The 18,313-nt window shown below is 45.5% G+C and overlaps 2 protein-coding genes across 2 annotated transcripts; both read left to right on the forward strand.

Moving 5' to 3' along the window:
* Positions 1-4,433: 4,433 nt before the first annotated feature.
* Positions 4,434-6,924, forward strand: LOC101755506 (probable methyltransferase PMT2). Its single transcript, XM_004979569.1, has 5 exons — positions 4,434-5,090; positions 5,202-5,412; positions 5,519-6,179; positions 6,265-6,342; positions 6,508-6,924. Exons 1-5 carry the CDS (start codon positions 4,434-4,436, stop codon positions 6,779-6,781), a joined length of 1,881 nt encoding a protein of 626 aa, XP_004979626.1. The 3' UTR covers positions 6,782-6,924.
* Positions 6,925-14,109: 7,185 nt separating this feature from the next.
* Positions 14,110-15,258, forward strand: LOC101755917 (xylanase inhibitor protein 2). Its single transcript, XM_004979570.2, has one exon. It carries the CDS (start codon positions 14,181-14,183, stop codon positions 15,048-15,050), a length of 870 nt encoding a protein of 289 aa, XP_004979627.1. The 5' UTR covers positions 14,110-14,180; the 3' UTR covers positions 15,051-15,258.
* The last annotated feature ends 3,055 nt before the right edge of the window (positions 15,259-18,313 follow it).

The following is an 18,313-nucleotide window of genomic DNA, read 5'->3' on the forward strand; positions in this document are numbered from 1 at the left end:
GCGTCTACACCAGGTGGTTGTGAAATAGGTTTGTCTTTTTCAATAACCACATCTACTTTGTTGCCTTCACTATCATAAGCTCTTGTAAAATTTAGATGTGCAATTGATCGTCTTGGTCCGTACTCACAGAGACTTATCACCTTTATAATAATCTCCTTTTCCTTCACAGCTACACCTCATCACTCTGGAGAATGTTTTCTTGTTGCCCATTTTCACACCGAACCCGGCCAATTCTGCATATCTCATGAAGATTTCCTTTGCTTCAGCTTCTGAGTGGAATGACATCCCTTCCCTAGGAATCAATTCTGGGTCCATGCTTTCCTTCTACTTCAAATGACAATAAATTTGATTAACATCACATACTGAAAGGTGCAGTAATGGCTCAGACTGCAACTCATGCAGAATTGCTCAGACTGAAAGGTGCAGTAATAACATCTCTAATCTGAAACATTAAGGATTACAACCCAACAGAATATGTGTGTCCAGAGATTCGAAAGCATGTTAAAAACAAGGAAAGCTACAGCTTGCTCATACTCTACTCATGCAGGTGCATGACTATGTCCGGATGGAGTCGTATCCGATGCATACAAGCATGTAAAAATCTAAATAGTAACCAATTATTGGTGAATTATATTAGTACTAGTATCCAGATCGATCTAAAAGCAATTTGGTGATTGACCATGGATAAACATAATAACGCACCACGGCATACAAATCAAACATAGAGTAGAAAATCCAATTAGCATCACAGGCTGAAAATATGACATAATAATATTTTCATTGAAAGCTCACAAGCATTCGTGCTTATTAACCATGCGTCACTTCTTTCAAAAATTCAAAAAAAGGATAACCATGCAGCACTAATGTGTGTTTGTGGCAGAAGTTCTTCTTCACTAGCATTCATCTGGCTTGCGTTCAAAGTAGCCGGAGGCAAGAACACAACACCCTTGCTTCCTGTTGTAACGGTTTGATCCTCACTTCTTCCATCCCGGCGAGCTGTCTGTGTGGGCGTTTGGAATCCAGCGCTGCAACTCTCCACCACCTCCAAAACGTTGATGCAGGAGTCCATAGTGCCTCGTCCTCCCGACTTTGACGGTTCTGAGCCACACGGTGACCTTTGCGACACTTCTAAATTTTGCACATCGACGGCGACAGTCATGTCATTCATCTGCAACCTTGCCGGTGAAGGGCTATCTGCAAACTTCTCCCTACTCAGCTCTGCTTTTTGAAACAATAGCCTCTAGCAACCCATCACAATCTTTGTTTTCTTATATTCCTGCACACAATTTAATTAGGTCGTTGTCAGGTTGCTGGGCGGAACAGCAGCGTATTCTTTGATTTATGGTCTCAAATCAAACAAAATTCCTCAACTGAAATGCATGGAGTTCATGTTCGTTAACCGAGCAATCAATCTGTTTTCCAATTTTGGTTGGGAATTGAAAACATCAACGGGATCGAACTCCAATCCTTACCAATTTTGACACCTATGACAGCCCCCGTACAAATGCAAACCGACGGATAGGGGTTGATCTTCTTGCCCGCGGACATCTCCCCGTCAAAAGGCGCTGCACTTCTCAGGCCAACGATCTTCCAGCCTGTGGACATGGCCACCGGAGCATGGCGGAGGAAACTGCTGCTGTGTGGTTCCAATTTGGCGTGGGTGGTGGACGGACAAATAAACATTGGCCGGTCTGCGGGGTTCGCTCGCCCGTCAAAAAAAAAAAGGATGGCCGTAAGGTGACGGTCTGCAGGGAGGGGGGCAGGACTTGAGTATGGAATAAGCTATTCATTACCCAAGTTGCTGAATAGCGTATGTACGTACATATGTATCGATTTATATACACTAGTAGAGAATTGGCCTTTAGTCCCGGTTGGTAGGGTGCAAATCTCCCGAAAATCCATCCGGGATAAACCTACCGGGACAAAAGGGGGGGGTCTTTTATCCCGGGTCACTTAACCGGGACTAAAGACCCCCTTTATCCCGGTTGGTAATACCAGTCACGCGATTTTTCACGGTAGGTGCTGAAAAAAAACAGAAATCCTAGGCTCCCAGGAAGTCACCAGTCACGCGATTTTTCACGCGAAATATGCGCGTGCGCGCTGCGTGGGATTCGAACCCACAACCTCCAGCCTCGCGCGTAGCTTCCTTGCCATCCCACCGACACACCACATCTAACTATATAGGGGATGCTATCCTTTTGTATTAACTCGTGGGGGACCCTTTTATCCCGGTTGGTATTACAAACCGGGATAAAAGGGTTCGAGGGATTTAGTCCTCTTTCAGTCACCTCGTTGGGGACCCTTTTATCTCGGTTTGAAAAACCAACCGGGATAAATGACCCCCTTTTATCCCGGTTGGTATTACAAACCGGGATAAAAGGGTTCGAGGGATTTAGTCCTCTTTCAGTCACCTCGTTGGGGACCCTTTTATCTCGGTTTGAAACACCAACTGGGATAAATGACCCCCTTTTATCCCGGTTGGTATTACAAACCGGGATAAAAGGCTCTCGACTCTTTTATCCCGGTTGGTGTTACCAACCGGGATAAAAGGGGGGGTCTTTTATCCCGTTTTCTGTTTCAAACCGGGATAAAAGGCCTCTCAGGGTCTTTTTTTCCCACTAGCCTTTGCAACCGGAATAAAAGGTCCCGGTTGGTGAGCCCCCCACCAGTGACCGAGTTTTAGTCCCGGTTGGTGAACCTTTTGTCCTGGGTTAACTTTAAACCGGGATAAAAAGGGGCGTATTGAATGCCAATTCTCTACTAGTGGTACGTACGTACGTACGTATATTCAAGATGCACCAGATGAACTTGCATAAAGGACGACTCACATTGTTTTAGCTGATAAATAACTCCAAGTGAGGCTAACAGATTTCATTAGAATTTTCTTTTTCTCTTTGCACTTCAAGCATGAGCTTTAAAGTATCAAAGCAAATGTGTATTTCAAATTACAACATTACAGAGATTTGAGTGAGGTGCTGGTGGAAGCTGAAATGAGAGAGACGTCCACTAAATTGAAATGGTATTCTCCATGTGCGCCACCCTTCTTCCTTCGAACCAAAGTAGTAGTAGGGCAATAGATTTTGTTCAATATGGTCCATTATTCTTCTAAAACAACTATCCTGGGAACTAGTTTGGTCCCAACAAATCACATGTAATCTCTCCTTGGTACTAATGATATGATCTATTACTAATGTTGTTGATGATCTCTTTACTAATCTTCTTAATTGTCTTTCAATCAATAAGGGAAAGATCTAGATGCAGACATGTAACATGAAGTGAACACTGATACACTGTGTTCTCGAACATAAACGCAACACCTATGTTCAACTTCTTTCGGATGATGTGCGAGGAACCGCTGCATGCTACTCATGATTTTGGAGCTTACGCTCATGAAGTTGGGCCGAAGGGGTTGGCAATATATAAATGAGTGCATTCAACACCGTACCAGATGAACTTGGGTAGAGAATGAATCACATTTTAGTTGATGAATAACTCCAAGTGAGGTTAACTGATTTCATTGAGTTTGTACTTCAGGTATGAGCTTGAAATCATCAAAGTAAGCGAGTATTCTCAAATTACAACTTTGCGGAGATTCGAGTGAGATGTCGGTGGAAACTGAAATGAGGAAGATCTCCACTAAATCGAAATGGGATTCTCCTTGCGCAGGACCAAGAGTAGGTGAATAGCGCTGTTCAATGCAGTCTATGGTTTTCAATGCAGTCTATTGTTTTTCTAAAACAACTATGTAGAGAACAACCATACTCTAGTTGTATGCCTGCCAAATCCCATGTAATCTCTCCTTGGTATACTGAGATGATATATTACTAATGTTGTTGATGACCTATTTACTGATGTTGTTAATTATCTTTCGATCAATATGTAACATGAAGTCAACACTGATGCAATTGTATTATCGAACATAAATGCAACACCTATGTTCAACTTCTTCTTTGCAAAACAAACTCTTCTTCAGGTGACTGATATTTTGCACGTTTTGGCAAACTCATTTTTAGGCCGTTAGATATTTAATCCGATGGCCCATATCAGTCGCCCATTTCTCCAACCAAAATGCGACGTCATACATCTCTCAACCAATTTTGTGTTCAAGCTAACTCCTCTTTCTTAGGCCCTCTTCTCTCTCGCACCATGCTTCCAAGATCCGGTTCTCTCTCCTTCTCGTTACTCTGCATATCTGACACAAACCACATCTCGTATTTCTCCTCTCCCTCCCTCGACCAAATGCAAGAACAGCGTTCAGATTTACCACGTCGTTAACCGATCCCATTTGAGTCGTGAACATTGCAATCAAGGTTCGCATCACATTCCACTCCGATTTATGCATCGCGCATTTGTACATTAATGACATTTGTGTTCTTGATAGCAGATTGGTTGATCGAATCCAATCGGCAAGGAGGCGATCGAGCGAGGCGGCCATGGCGAACAAGGGCAGCTCGGGGGCGCGGAGCCCCCTGAGTCTGGTGGTCGCCATGGCGCTCTGCTGCTTCTTCTACGTGCTCGGCGCCTGGCAGCGCAGCGGCTACGGCAAGGGCGACAGCATCGCCGCCGCCGTGAACCGCCAGGCGGCCTGCGGCGGCGACGCCGCCGCCGCGGGGCTCAGCTTCGAGACCCACCGTAGCGGGGACGCGGCCATCGACACCAACGCGTCGGCAGCGACCGGCGCGGGTCCGGAGTTCCCGCCGTGCGCGGCGGCGCTGGCGGACCACACGCCGTGCCACGACCAGGACCGCGCCATGAAGTTCCCCCGCAAGAACATGGTGTACCGGGAGCGGCACTGCCCCGCCGGCGCCGACGATCGGCTGCGGTGCCTGGTCCCGGCGCCGCCGGGGTACGTGACGCCGTTCCCGTGGCCCAAGAGCCGCGACTACGTGCCTTTCGCCAACGCGCCGTACAAGAGCCTCACCGTCGAGAAGGCCGTCCAGAACTGGGTCCAGTACGAGGGCGCCGTCTTCCGCTTCCCCGGTGGCGGCACGCAGTTCCCCAAGGGCGCCGACGAGTATATCGACCGCCTCTCCTCCGTCGTCCCCTTCGCCGGCGGCCACGTCCGCACCGTCCTCGACACCGGCTGCGGCGTAAGAAAGCCTGACCTGGCATTCTGACCTTGACCTCGCCGACGCCATTGCCGGCCTCGCTGACCTATTGGCTATCGATCCATCACCTCGTCGACGCCATTGACATTGCAGGTGGCGAGCCTGGGCGCGTACCTGGACTCCCGGGGCGTGATCGCCATGTCGTTCGCGCCGCGGGACTCGCACGAGGCGCAGGTGCAGTTCGCGCTGGAGCGCGGCGTGCCCGCGTTCATCGGCGTCCTCGGCTCCGTCAAGCTCCCCTTCCCGCCGCGCTCCTTCGACATGGCGCACTGCTCCCGCTGTCTCATCCCCTGGGCCGGCAACGGTCAGCTCCTCCTCCTCCTTCGCCGTCGCCGGCGGCGGCTGGCGGTCACATCACAAATCACATTCGTGAACAATGATAATTCTGACGCGCTGCTGCGTGAACGCAGGAGGGATGTACATGATGGAGATCGATCGCGTGCTCCGGCCGGGCGGCTACTGGGTGCTCTCCGGCCCGCCGATCAACTGGAAGACGAACCACAAGGCGTGGGAGCGCACGGAGGCCGACCTCTCCGCCGAGCAGCAGCGCATCGAGGAGTACGCCGCCATGCTCTGCTGGGAGAAGGTCACCGAGATCAACGAGATCGGCATCTGGCGGAAGCGGCCGGACCCCGCCGCCGCCTGCCCGGACAGGCCGCCGGTCCGGACCTGCGACGAGGCCAACCCCGACGACGTCTGGTACAAGAACATGGAGACGTGCATCACGCCGCCGGCCGGCGCGGGCGCCGGCGAGCTGCAGCCGTTCCCGGCGCGTCTGACGGCCGTGCCGCCGCGGATTCTGTCCGGCGCCGTGCCGGGCTTCACGGCGGAGTCGTACGCGGAGGAGAACTGGCGGTGGGAGCGGCACGTGGAGGCGTACAAGAAGGTGAACTACAAGCTCAGCACCGAGCGGTACCGGAACATCATGGACATGAACGCCGGCGTGGGCGGGTTCGCCGCGGCGATCTTTTCCCCCAAGGCGTGGGTCATGAACGTCGTGCCGACGGCCGCCGAGCTCTCCACCCTCGGCGTCATCTACGAGCGGGGCCTCATCGGCATGTACCATGACTGGTAATATAAGCAGCAGCTTCATCTGAAGCATGACACGAGAAAAAAAATGTAATTTTAATTTTATTCCTTGTTGGTTCTTCCTCAGGTGTGAAGCTTTCTCTACATACCCAAGGACATACGACCTTATACACGCCAATGGAATCTTCACCCTCTACAAGGACAGGTGAATCAAAATCTCGTCATTTTTTTTCGAAAATAGAATTTTAAATTCAAATTTTGTTCAATACTTGTTCTCTTACTTAGATGTTAAATGGTATATTCTTCTGAATGTGTGAACTGTGAACTATGGTCTCTCTGTCTAACAAGTTGGTCTCTGAATTTGGTATAGGTGCAAGATGGAGGACATCCTGCTTGAGATGGACCGGATTCTTCGCCCGGAGGGGACCGTGATCCTTCGGGACGACGTCGAGATCCTGCTGAAGGTGCAGAGGACGGTGAAGGGAATGCGGTGGAAGACGCTGATGGCAAACCACGAGGACAGCCAGAACATCCGTGAGAAGGTGCTCTTCGCCGTGAAGCGATACTGGACCGCCGACAGCGACGGTTCGGAGGAGCAGAAGAACACGGACAGCTCTTCAGAAGGCAAGGGTTCAGAGGAATAAATGGTGAGTGACATGAGGGATACCAAGGAATTTGGTGATGGGGTTGGACGTGTGCTTACTTCAAGTTTCTCTCAATGTTTCACGGGGTAGCTAGCCCGAGGACAACATGGGTGCTAGTAATCTTTTTTTTCTCTTTTTATCCGGGGTGAAAACTTTAAAGTTTTGGTAGAAGAATTCAGGATTTCTGTCAGCATATAGAAAAGATTAAGCCGAATTTTACAGTTTTCTACCAATGCCAATGAATCATATGCGGTTATTGATCAGTTTATACTTCTTTTTTTAAAAAAAAGAGCATAATTTCTAAAAGATGTGTAATAAATAGGGGTACCTTTGCATCACTTTTTGGAGAAGCATATAATTTCAAGTGTATTGAGAAGAATCAGAAGATGATTGAGAAAGAATGTTGAATGTTCTAGAGGGACAAACTTAAACCTTAGATCTTAAAAATATTTTACCTTAACTATTTTGAAATAAAAAACTAAACACCCTTCTCCTCCAACGCAGCGCGAAAAAACTCAAGGCATGTTGGTTTTACGCCTGAGCATCTCCAGCAGTCCCCCAATAAATATTTCCCAATAATCAATTAATAGGGATTTCCCAATATCTCTTTCATTGTTATTGGGAGAGTTACTTTTGCAGTCTCCCAACTAAGGTCCCATTTAAATCCCTAGAGATTATGTAATCCCACTAAAAATAATCATTAATGCATCCAAACAGGTTAGATTCTATGATGGATTATAAGAATCTACCCATCTTAATTCTAATAATCCCACTATCTCCTCCAACCTAGCTATTAGGAGATTATATGTTGGGAAATGACAATTGTACCCCTATTCCAATCCTTATTTGCCATCCAAACCAAGGGTATCATAGACAATTGAGCTTTTCAAAGAACCCCATATAATCCTAGAATCCAAACAAACTAAATTATTACTATTCAGATTCTGGATTCCCATAATACTATCCACGATTCTCGTAATCCTTGGGATCCAAACATGGCCTGATGTATTGGGAGAGTCACAACTCTTCCTTTATTTAGGGAGAGTTGGGGTGAATTATTAGGTTATCCCAATAATTATTGAAAAAAAGGAAAATTAAAGGGAGTTAGCTGTTGGAGCACTATTTTTTTTACCAACTCTTTCAATACGGTTAGATTGGGAATTGGAAAACTGCTAGAGATGCTCGTAATACCCACTACGAGGACCTGCACAAATTAAATTAATTAAACATTGGCACAAAGTAACTAAATTGTCGAAACGGCTTCACTAATGTAACATCAAGTATCCCTGGGACACATCCCATACGACCCAATAGCACAATTTACCAGTAGTTGCATATCATACATGATCACACACATAAAAAGCCTTTGTTACAAGGATTCATTAAAATTACAGTGCAAAGTCACAAATTACAGGTATAATAACATCTACAACTCGGAGCATGAGAACTACATATATAAGAACTACGTTCATCCACATTATCAGCTCTAGTGGGATGAACTTGGCACTTGTGCCGGATAGAAAACCTCCAAAAACAATTTAAAGGGAAAATTGAATATGTACCATCGAAAGATTGTGTCTTTAGAAATATACCGTTAAAAGATCCAAACTTAGCTATATAGAAGGTTGCATCTCTTTGAATTTTACAAAGTCTCCGTTAACTATGACATATATACCCCCAATTACAACGTACAATAATATAATCCTTCCGTTCTTCTTCCGCCGCCGCCAGCAGCATCTCTCTTCAGTCTCCTATTTCTTCAGCTGAAGCAACCAGAGCAGCAGGTGGTCCCACCGATCTCCTCCTTTCCTCTCTGCTCCAATCCAGGCAACAGCCACAGCCACAGCCACCTCTCTTCTTCCTGTTCTTTTCTTTCTCCCACCTCAATAACAAGACATCAGCTTGCCTTCCTTCTCTCCAATCGACCTCCCCCTTCCTCTTTATTCCAAATCCAGATAGCAGGCTTTTCCCATTTTCTTTACAAGAATTTAGAGATGCTTAGAGGAGATTACACTTTCGAAACCCCAGCACCATCCATCCCAGCTCGAATACCCAATCGATTTCACATCAATAAGCACTACAAAAAAAAATCCCTCAAAAATAGGGTTTGGACGTACCATGAACTCGCGATGGAGAGGGAGAGAGGGAAGGGCCCGGGTGCACACCATAAGGAGAGGCGGAGGAGCTTGACCTGCCAGATGGGGAGGCGTGCCGCTTGGGAGGTCCGCTCGCCTCCCTTCTGCTGCATGCGTGCGTGAGTTCGTGGTATGGTTGAGATGAGCGTGAGGAACTGGGAACCAGGTTGGCTTAGTGAATTTGGGCACAAGGGGAAATGGGTCTTTTCATAAATCCTTCATTAGCAAAAAAAAATGAAAACTTCAGACTTTTGTAACAGAAGTTGACTGAATGGTAAAAATCTATAATGTTGCAACTTTTAATGGTACATAGCAAAGACCGGATCTTTTAATGGTATATCCTAAAGATGCAATCTTTCAGTGGTATGTATCCAATTTTCCCCAATTTAAACGCAACAACATTTAAACTTATCATTAATGCTATACATATGGTGGATATATACATAAGGCATAATACAGTTTAAAGTGAGTCATAAAACATGAGCAATTTATCAAGCAAATAAGAAAAAGACAGCATCTAAAATTTACTACTACAAACACCATCCATTTGTATAAAAGAAAACCAAGTCCCGGTAGGGATACGCTAATCATCCGTGCTGGCTGGATTTCAAAGCTGGTTTGCAATTTCGCACTGTTAGTTATCCATGTCATCTCGCAACTAAAGTCCGCAAAGATAACGGTTATCCGTGCCAGCATCCACACCAGCACAGATAGCCAACCCTCATCCGTATTGGTTTCATTGTGCCGGCATGGATGTGGTTTTAAAGTCTGAAGTGCTTTCCAGTAGTGATTGACTCTTATATGGCAATTCCAAGGTTTGCTACATGACAAGTTTAAGGAGAACACGTACAATTTACTTATACATGAACATAAAAAAACTTAAACAATTAGTAGCCCTATTTATTTGTCAAAAAACTGATTTATTTGATTAATATGCAAATAAAAACATGGCAGTCTTGCACTTGAAGGTTTCCTGGGTGCTGCCCAAAATTTCCACGATAAGTACAGAATTGGATCAGGATCAATCAATAGAGGTCGAATCCACCACAGGCAGGCAGGCAGCTGATGGTTGTGTGCTCTAAATAAAGTGAAGCTGAGTCATGGAAAAATGTTTCATAGTCGTAGAGAATGAAAGAAGGTTTCAATGCTGGCAGCTTTTGACCCTCTCAAGTATTACCTTCTCGTCGCTCCCAACCTATATAAAAAAACACTTGTAATTTGCAGTGAGCTAAGGGGATGTTTGGATACCCCGTGCTAAAGTTTAGCACCTGTCACATCGGATGTTTGGATGTTAATTAGAAGTATTAAACATAGACTAATTACAAAACTAATTGCACAAATGGAGTCTAATTTGTGAGACGAATCTATTAAGCCTAATTAGTCCATGATTTGACAATGTGGTGCTACAGTAACCATTTGCTAATGATGGATTAATTATGTTTAATAGATTCGTCTCGCGAATTAGCATAGGAGTTCTGCAATTGGTTTTATAATTAGCTCATGTTTAGTCCTTCTAATTAGCATCCGAATGTCCGATGTGACATGCTAAAATTTAGCACGTAGTATCAAACACCCCCTAAGACAATCGATCAAGAGGAAGCCACTGCGCGTGCACACTGACACACTGTCTCCCTCTACTCACCTCCCAGCACCAAAGCCAGTAAACTTACGTACACGTACAGAAGACCATAGTCCAAGATGGAGACAACCATATCGGCGATCACTGGTGATCTAATAAGCCGAGTCGTTTCCTATCTGATCAAGAAGTGCTTGGACAGGCTTACCATACATGAGAATCTGGAAAGATTGCAGTAACTCTTGTTGAGGATCCATGCCGTTGTCGAGGAGGCAGATGGGCGATATATACATCACAAATTCGAGGATGCTAATGCAACTCAAGTTGCTTGTGGCCAGCATGTATCAGGGTTACCATATGCTGGACACCTTCAGGTACAGATCTCTAGCAGAGAGTTTTATGCATGAGGAGAGTACAACTTAGCTTCTTCAATTCCTTTGAAGCGTTCTCGTACAATTCCTGGTATCTTGAGAAGGTATGCTGAAAGCAACAATCTACGGAGTGTTGTAGAAAATTTAGAGGATGCTATTGCAAATTTGTCTGAGCTTGTTGTGGTTTTGGGGGGATGCGAACGCATGTGCCGTAGGCCCCATGACACTTACCTCTACATTGACAATTTTATGTTTGGACGCCATGTTGAGAAGCAACAGATCATGAACTTTTTGTTGAGTGGTCCAGGATGTCATGGTGCTCCTATAGTGCTTCCCCTGATTGGAGGTTGCAGGGTTGGTAATAAAACATTGGTTAGCCATGTTTGCAAGAATGATCATGTTCGGTCCCACTTCTCTTCCATTCTATTTCTATTCATGGAGATAGCATAGGGAGAATGGACAATGCGAAGTTCGGTACTAAGCTGACGTTGGTTGTAGCTGAATTTGTTACAGATGTCGACGATGACCATCGGCAATGGAATAATTTTCCAACATCGATGCCGTTTTCATCACATGGATCTTCATGCCTATGCAATGGGGACCTTCCTACAATACACATTATTTTTGTCCACCATGACCTTCTCATAATTCATGGATGTGGTCTCCCCCTAGATACTTTTGTGCAGATACTACATATTGGGAGCTGGCAATTAATCAACCACCAACTACAAATAATGACGATTTTGATGGTAGAAATCAGTCTATGCTGAAAAATAAGCGCAAGGTGATTAAACAAGTCTCTCATGTCAAGAAAACTGGTAGATTGAATAAAAATTCAGATTTGACACTAGATACAGAAAAGTCAACAATTGAAGAAAAATTGGCTAATTCTGTTTATCAAATTGTCCCCAATGATGAGCATGCTTCAGATAATAAAGCTGTACAAACACCAAGTTCGGCTGGAGGGTAAGATAATATCAAAGTGACTAGTTTTGAGAAAACCGGTCCAACCGATTTTGCTAGAAATTTTAGTAAAACTAAAAATTTCAGAACAAGCAACATGGTGATAAGAAAGAAGCCAACCTTTGAGGATCTACTACATAAATATCAGAAGATAGTCGAGCAAAAGTAAAACAATCGGTTAGGAGATGATCAAAGGAGGAGTTCTTCATCACCAAGTGCGAAGAAGCATCAACGATCATCATACTGGTCTTCATCATTTATCCCGTTGATGCATGTGGCATGGAATGCATATCCATATATATATAATTACAAACCATGGTTTTGTATAATCTTGGTCTTTATTTTAAATTATCAATATTATGCTCATGCTTTACCAAGGGCCCATAACTTATATGATTGGCCACCATGGCCGCATCAAGATTTCTACTATTAGATATGCTAAGATGCTCAAAAGCCGAAATAGTATACATGTTGTACTTGCTAGGATTTTGTTTCGCTACATTGGTATGCATAATAAATTTAGAAATCATGTATATGAGCGATGTGTTGTTTATCATCGTCTTCAGATAATTTTGACAATTGGGAATGTTTTCTGGCATGCAAGCTTTGCCATAAAATAGGGGGCATGAGTTGACGATCAAAATTGGCAGATCTAGCTAATTTGGCAAGGCCAACCGGTCTAACCGGTCTGTTGAAGCGGTCTGACCGGATGGTCGTCCTGTAGCCGATTCGGCAGTGCAGACCGGTTTAGTAAAATGCACAAAATGCAATTTGGACTTCACTATTTCATAGCTCTCATCGAGTAGATCAAAATGCATAATAGAACGTCAAATTTGAAGTTTGGATAAGAGAGTTATGACCTTGGGAAGATCTGCCCCCGAGGAGACAGGTCAGATCGGTTCGCGAACAAGTCAGACCGGTTTAGGTCTGTAGAGTCCGAGTAGGAGTTGTATTTTCTACGAGATTTGCAAGGGTTTCGACATCAGGGGCAAGACCTCCCCTCCCTATAATATAAAGGGCCACGGCCGATTGAGGATATTCCAATCGAATCTATCAAAATTATCTTTTATCTTTTTACCTTTCTTCCTCTTTGCCCTACTTTTCCAACCCCATGTGCTGTTATTCTCCTGTCTCCATGGCACGAAGGTGCGCCTGCCCCGATTGGGATACCCTCAATCGGCCGTGGCCTTTTATATTTATAGGGAGGGGAGGTCATATCCCATTAGGAGTCGAAACCCTTACAAATTTCTTATCAAAATACAACTCCTACCTTGGACTACACAGACTAAACCGGTCTGACCGCCCTGACAAATATACGTTCTCATCCGTACTCCAAATCGAACGTTCTACATATGCATTTTGATCTACTCAACGAGAGCTGCACAATGGTGAAGTCCAATTTGCATTTTGAGGACATTGACCAAACCGGTCTGACTGGTTGGGAGATCGGTGTCTGGCCAGGTCTGCCAATTTTAGTCGTGAACAGGATGGATCCAAAACAAGGCTAAAGGGGTACTGCCTCTTGAAATTAAGCTAAAATCATGTGTTATATGTAAACTTTAGAATAAAAAACTAAATTTACATGGACATATTTGCAGGGACCGAAGCTAGGTTTTTTTTTCTAAACCAGGTTCCTTTATTTAATGCAGTCAGTGATTTTCTGTTTTCTTTATTCTCACTTCAGGCCACTGCAGCTGTCGATTTCGCCACTCGGTTGCGGACATGCTAAGGGGTGTTAATTGCATGGTCGAAGCCAAATAACGACTGTATGAGCATAATTGAGTGAGCTTATTAACAACGGGAATTTACACTTTCTTAACTACGATGGTCAAACTAGAACACCAAGAAAAGTCTGATGGTCATTCACGCAGCTTACTCTTATTTTAAGATTTCCCTAATGCTGGAACAGGATGTAGTACATGGTAACTATATATGGCGGTGAAGAGTTTGGAGAAAACTTGGATCAGCTAACCTGCAAATTTGCTAATTACTAGGATTATCCTCCAGGAAATGCTAGCTAGTATGGGGCTTTTCGTCAACACCGGCTGCAGAGAAGAGTCGAAGTTTCTGACCGTCTAACTGTCAACACGGTGATTAGGATGCATTATATTGATTCCTTTGGTCTTCTTACTACGCATAACCCACTGGTGTTGTTCAGGGGGCGCCCCAGTTAAATCCAAAGCAGAGAACGCTGGTTTGTCTTGGCTTCATGCATCTTCTTGCTTCGTCCTTTCGCCGCACACAGAACAGCCGACAGAGACGTCGTCCTTCCGGAAATGGCTATAAATACACGTACCCACACGACTACAATCTTCACAACACCAATCCATATTCGATCCGCACCAGTCACCACAATGGCGTTCCAGCACCGGCCCTGCTGCCTCCTCCTGGGAGCTCTCCTCGTCTCCCATCTCGCCGCCGGGCTCGCCGCCACGGGCCCCGGTGACGTGGCCGTGTACTGGGGCCGGAACAAGGACGAGGGCACGCTGCGCGAGGCCTGCGACACGGGCGCCTACACCACCGTCCTCATCGCCTTCCTCAGCGCCTTCGGCCACGGCAAGTACACCCTCGACCTCTCCGGCCACCCGGTCGCCGGCGTCGGCGACGACATCAAGCACTGCCAGTCCAAAGGCGTCCTCGTGCTCCTCTCCATCGGCGGGCAGGGCGGCGAGTACTCCCTCCCGTCCTCCCAGGCCGCCACCGACCTCGCCGACTACCTCTGGGACGCCTTCCTCGCCGGCGGCCGCGCCAGCGTGCCCCGGCCCTTCGGCGACGCGCAGGTGAACGGCGTCGACCTCTTCATCGACCAGGGCGCCACCGAGCACTACGACGAGCTGGTCCGGCGGCTGTACGGCTACAACAGGTACTACCGCGGCGGCGGGATCACGCTGACGGCGACGCCGCGGTGCGCGTACCCGGACCAGCGGCTGCAGGGGGCGCTGGCGACGGGGCTCGTCGGCCGCGTCCACGTCCGGCTCTACGGCGACCTCCGGTGCACGTGGGCGGCGCGGGAGGCGTGGGAGAAGTGGGCGGCGGCGTACCCTGGCAGCCGCGTGTTCGTCGGCGTGGTGGCGTCGCCGGAGGCCGACAGGGATGCCTACATGTCCCAGAAGGACCTCTACTACAACGTGCTGCAGTTCGCGCAGAAGGTGCCCAACTATGGCGGCATCATGGTCTGGAACAGGTACTACGACAAGAAGAACCACTACATCAGCAGCAGCTAAATAAGCTTCGGACACGGTTCACCTAAGCTTAATCTTCATGTGTTGTTTATATGCGTAATAAATAATGTGTGTATTCGTACTGTAATCTACAAATAAAATGGAGAAAGCTGTTTTATGAAGGACACTGTATCTGTATCTGGGCACTACATTGTACTCCTAATAATTGTGTTTGATCTAATTATAATAAAGAACAGTGGCTTCATGCACATTCTGTGTTCAATGTGATTATTATGTGGCGACCGTCGATATCGTGCTATACTATACATCAAGAACAAATTGCGAGTAAGTGAGTAAATTGTGTGTGAATTCATCTAATAATTGATGTAATGGAAAAACGAAAACGAGAGGGCTCTCGTTTTACCCTTCAGGTTCAGGTTATTAGATCCCTCTGTTTGGAACTTTGGATGTGGCTGCTTGTTGAAGAGGAAGGACAAGATGATGTAGGAAGTAAGAATGGGGATGAATGTAGGAAGTAAGAATGGGGATGAATGAAGAATGAAGATGATCATTTGATTCCGATTGATGTCCGGCTATGTTCCGACGATGGGTGGCACTATGGTGAAGCTAGGATTTAGGGTTATGGTCAGAAGTTTGGATCTTTGGGTTAGAGAGGGGATTTATTTGTGGTGCGAGGGCTACGAGGAAGTTTAGGGTATAACATCAAATTGAGTGGAGGCTGGTGATGCGTAGGCTGATGAGGTGGAGGGGTGCTATCCATCGTAGCGATAGGTGCCTATGCAGTGAAAGTCGGTGGAGCATCTTTCTCCTTTTGGTTACTTTTAGTGACGGTTCGGATGGTGATGGTCCTGCCGAGTGTCTAAGAGAAGGCAAGCTGTATAATTGAGAGGAAATGGTATGGATGATGGATCGATTGAGAGCTTATGAGAGAGGAAGACGAAGAGTGATGTTAATTGCCATGTTTGACCTGATTGTAAAGCACGAGAAATGATAGAGAAATCAAACGAGTTTGGGAGACGAATATGGACCTAATTGCGTGGCTACTACGTACCCTGCATGCATGATCCTAAAGCAGCAGAGAGGGCCCGCTCTCTAATCGCATCCCTAATATAAATATGTCCAAATTAAACTTGCACGCTACAACGTGATGGCTGAATGCACAAATATGATTGAAATAAAAATGTCTGGATGGAGTTGTGCACGTAACGGAAAAGCATCCGATCCGGTCCGGAGATGGCCGCCGCTGGCTAGCACGGTCCAAATTTGCACGCTACGACGACGCAGCGCGAATCTTAAAGACAATCGGACGACAGAAATGTTTTGACTCGACGATCGTGAAGCATCCGGCCAAGTTATTAGAGCAGCATGCGTGCGTGGCATCGCCGTCATCATCAGCAACTGCGGCAAACTGGCAGCACGCGTGCGCATATGCAGACTGAACAGAGACGGATTGGTCAAACCGTTACGTGGCAACCACCTGGACATATATATAAATAATCTTATCTTTTGTGTCCTGATGATCATTCACGTGCAGTGGACCCTGCCTACACGGAAGCAGTAGTGATGAAGCTAGAAGCTGATGTGGCAGCGAGTGTTTGAGACCTGCATACGAGATACGTACGGGCGGGCCCAGCACGAGTACACGACATGCTAATTAGCCCTATCCTCCTCAAACGTCCGCAAGTACGAAGCCTCCGGCTTATACTGATCAGCGGTTTTGCAGAACATTAGAGAAGCTTGGAGAATAATTAGATGGTCGTCCGACCTGACAAAAGGTTCCAAACCCTTGTTAGGTTCTTGTGTGCGCTACGGTAGGTGCATGTTCACCAGCATGGAAGGTTCCATCCAGTACAGTGCAAGCTCCAGAGATGACCACCAGCAGCCACCTTACAGTGTATGTTTTTTTTTACCTAAGTTAGAAGGGGAAGTCCTACTTATTTTTTTATAATTTTTTTATTCCAGACTCGTTTAATTCACTCCCACGGGGAGTCGAACCCAGACATCTCTGGTGCTACTCGGGTGCTCTAACCACTAGGCTAGAGGTCCTTTTACACCTGATAGGGTATGTTGACTGCAAAATACTCAATTGGAAAAAAGAAATTTAATTAACAGATCAATTGATAACAACTAATTCATAATGACAGTATATATACACCCACAGTCGGTGCACTAGATTGAAGGACATTGAAAGCAAAGTGTACCTTTTTCTTGAATATATGTTCTTCTTTGTTTCCCATAAATAAACACAGTACAATTGATAACAACTAAGTCATATCGTTCTCGCAGCAACACGCGTGGTATTCACCTAGTTAATTTTACACTACACTGATGATTTTAATTAATAAGTTTGATTAAATTTAATATACAATTGAGTTTTATTTTTTCCTTCTACTTATTAGTTATTACATCCATGGTTTAATTGAGTTTCATTTAGGGTAATATATAATTATTTTTTATTATATTTTTTCCAACTTATTAGTTACTACATCCATAATTTAATTGAGTTTATAGAATTACGACTTATAGCTCATTAAATTAGTTAATATAACATACAATTGTTGTCATAGGTTGTTAAAGATGGATCATAGAGCATAGATGTATAGCATACGGAGACATTCACATACATTCATGTCAGAGGTATGAAAGTTTGTTGAGGCTGCAGAGAAGCACGCTCGTATTTGCAAGACAAAGTAAATACGTTGTCCGTGTTTTGACTATTGCAACAATATTGTATGGGAGGATACTAAAATCATCAAGAGGCATCTGATAAAACGAGATTTTATGGATGGATACACAATTTGATTCCACCATGATGAGGCAAGAGGTACTTTCAACAACACAGACATCGATACTAGCTCTGATGAAGTGGGTAGTGATGATGCAAACGAAAATGATCATGCTATGATGGATGATGATTATGACCATGGAGATCAAAATGGTGATCAAGCAGATACGCGTGTGGAACCATAGGTGGACGAGGAACGTGATGTTGATATGGAGGATATGTTGCACCACATTGAACCGGAAGTGTTGCAAGGGAGTGCTAAAGGGTTAGAGAATTTCAAGACACTCAAGAAGGCAGCAAAGGACTATATGTATGACGCATGTGGGAAGGAGTGGATAGTGTTGCATTTCGTCCTTCATCTTCTGATCTTGAAGGCTAAATTCGGCTGGTCAGATAATAATTTCAATGATCTCCTTACTCTGCTGGCAAGTTGCTCCTGAAGCCTAACTTTGTGCGAAAAACACAAACGAAGCAAAGAAGATTATCAATCCATTGAAGATGTATGTGCAAAAAATACACA

Source organism: Setaria italica, chromosome VIII (genome assembly GCF_000263155.2).
Source record: "Setaria italica strain Yugu1 chromosome VIII, Setaria_italica_v2.0, whole genome shotgun sequence".
In the NCBI taxonomy this organism is placed as follows: domain Eukaryota; kingdom Viridiplantae; phylum Streptophyta; class Magnoliopsida; order Poales; family Poaceae; genus Setaria; species Setaria italica.

Bases quoted from the DNA above. Each gene is read 5' to 3' on its own strand.
- LOC101755917 (XM_004979570.2), top strand. From the start codon at position 14,181: ATGGCGTTCCAGCACCGGCCCTGCTGCCTCCTCCTGGGAGCTCTCCTC.
- LOC101755506 (XM_004979569.1), top strand. From the start codon at position 4,434: ATGGCGAACAAGGGCAGCTCGGGGGCGCGGAGCCCCCTGAGTCTGGTG. The intron at 6,180-6,264 runs GTAATATAAGCA...GTTCTTCCTCAG, and splicing joins ATCGGCATGTACCATGACTG to GTGTGAAGCTTTCTCTACAT. The intron at 6,343-6,507 runs GTGAATCAAAAT...AATTTGGTATAG, and splicing joins TTCACCCTCTACAAGGACAG to GTGCAAGATGGAGGACATCC.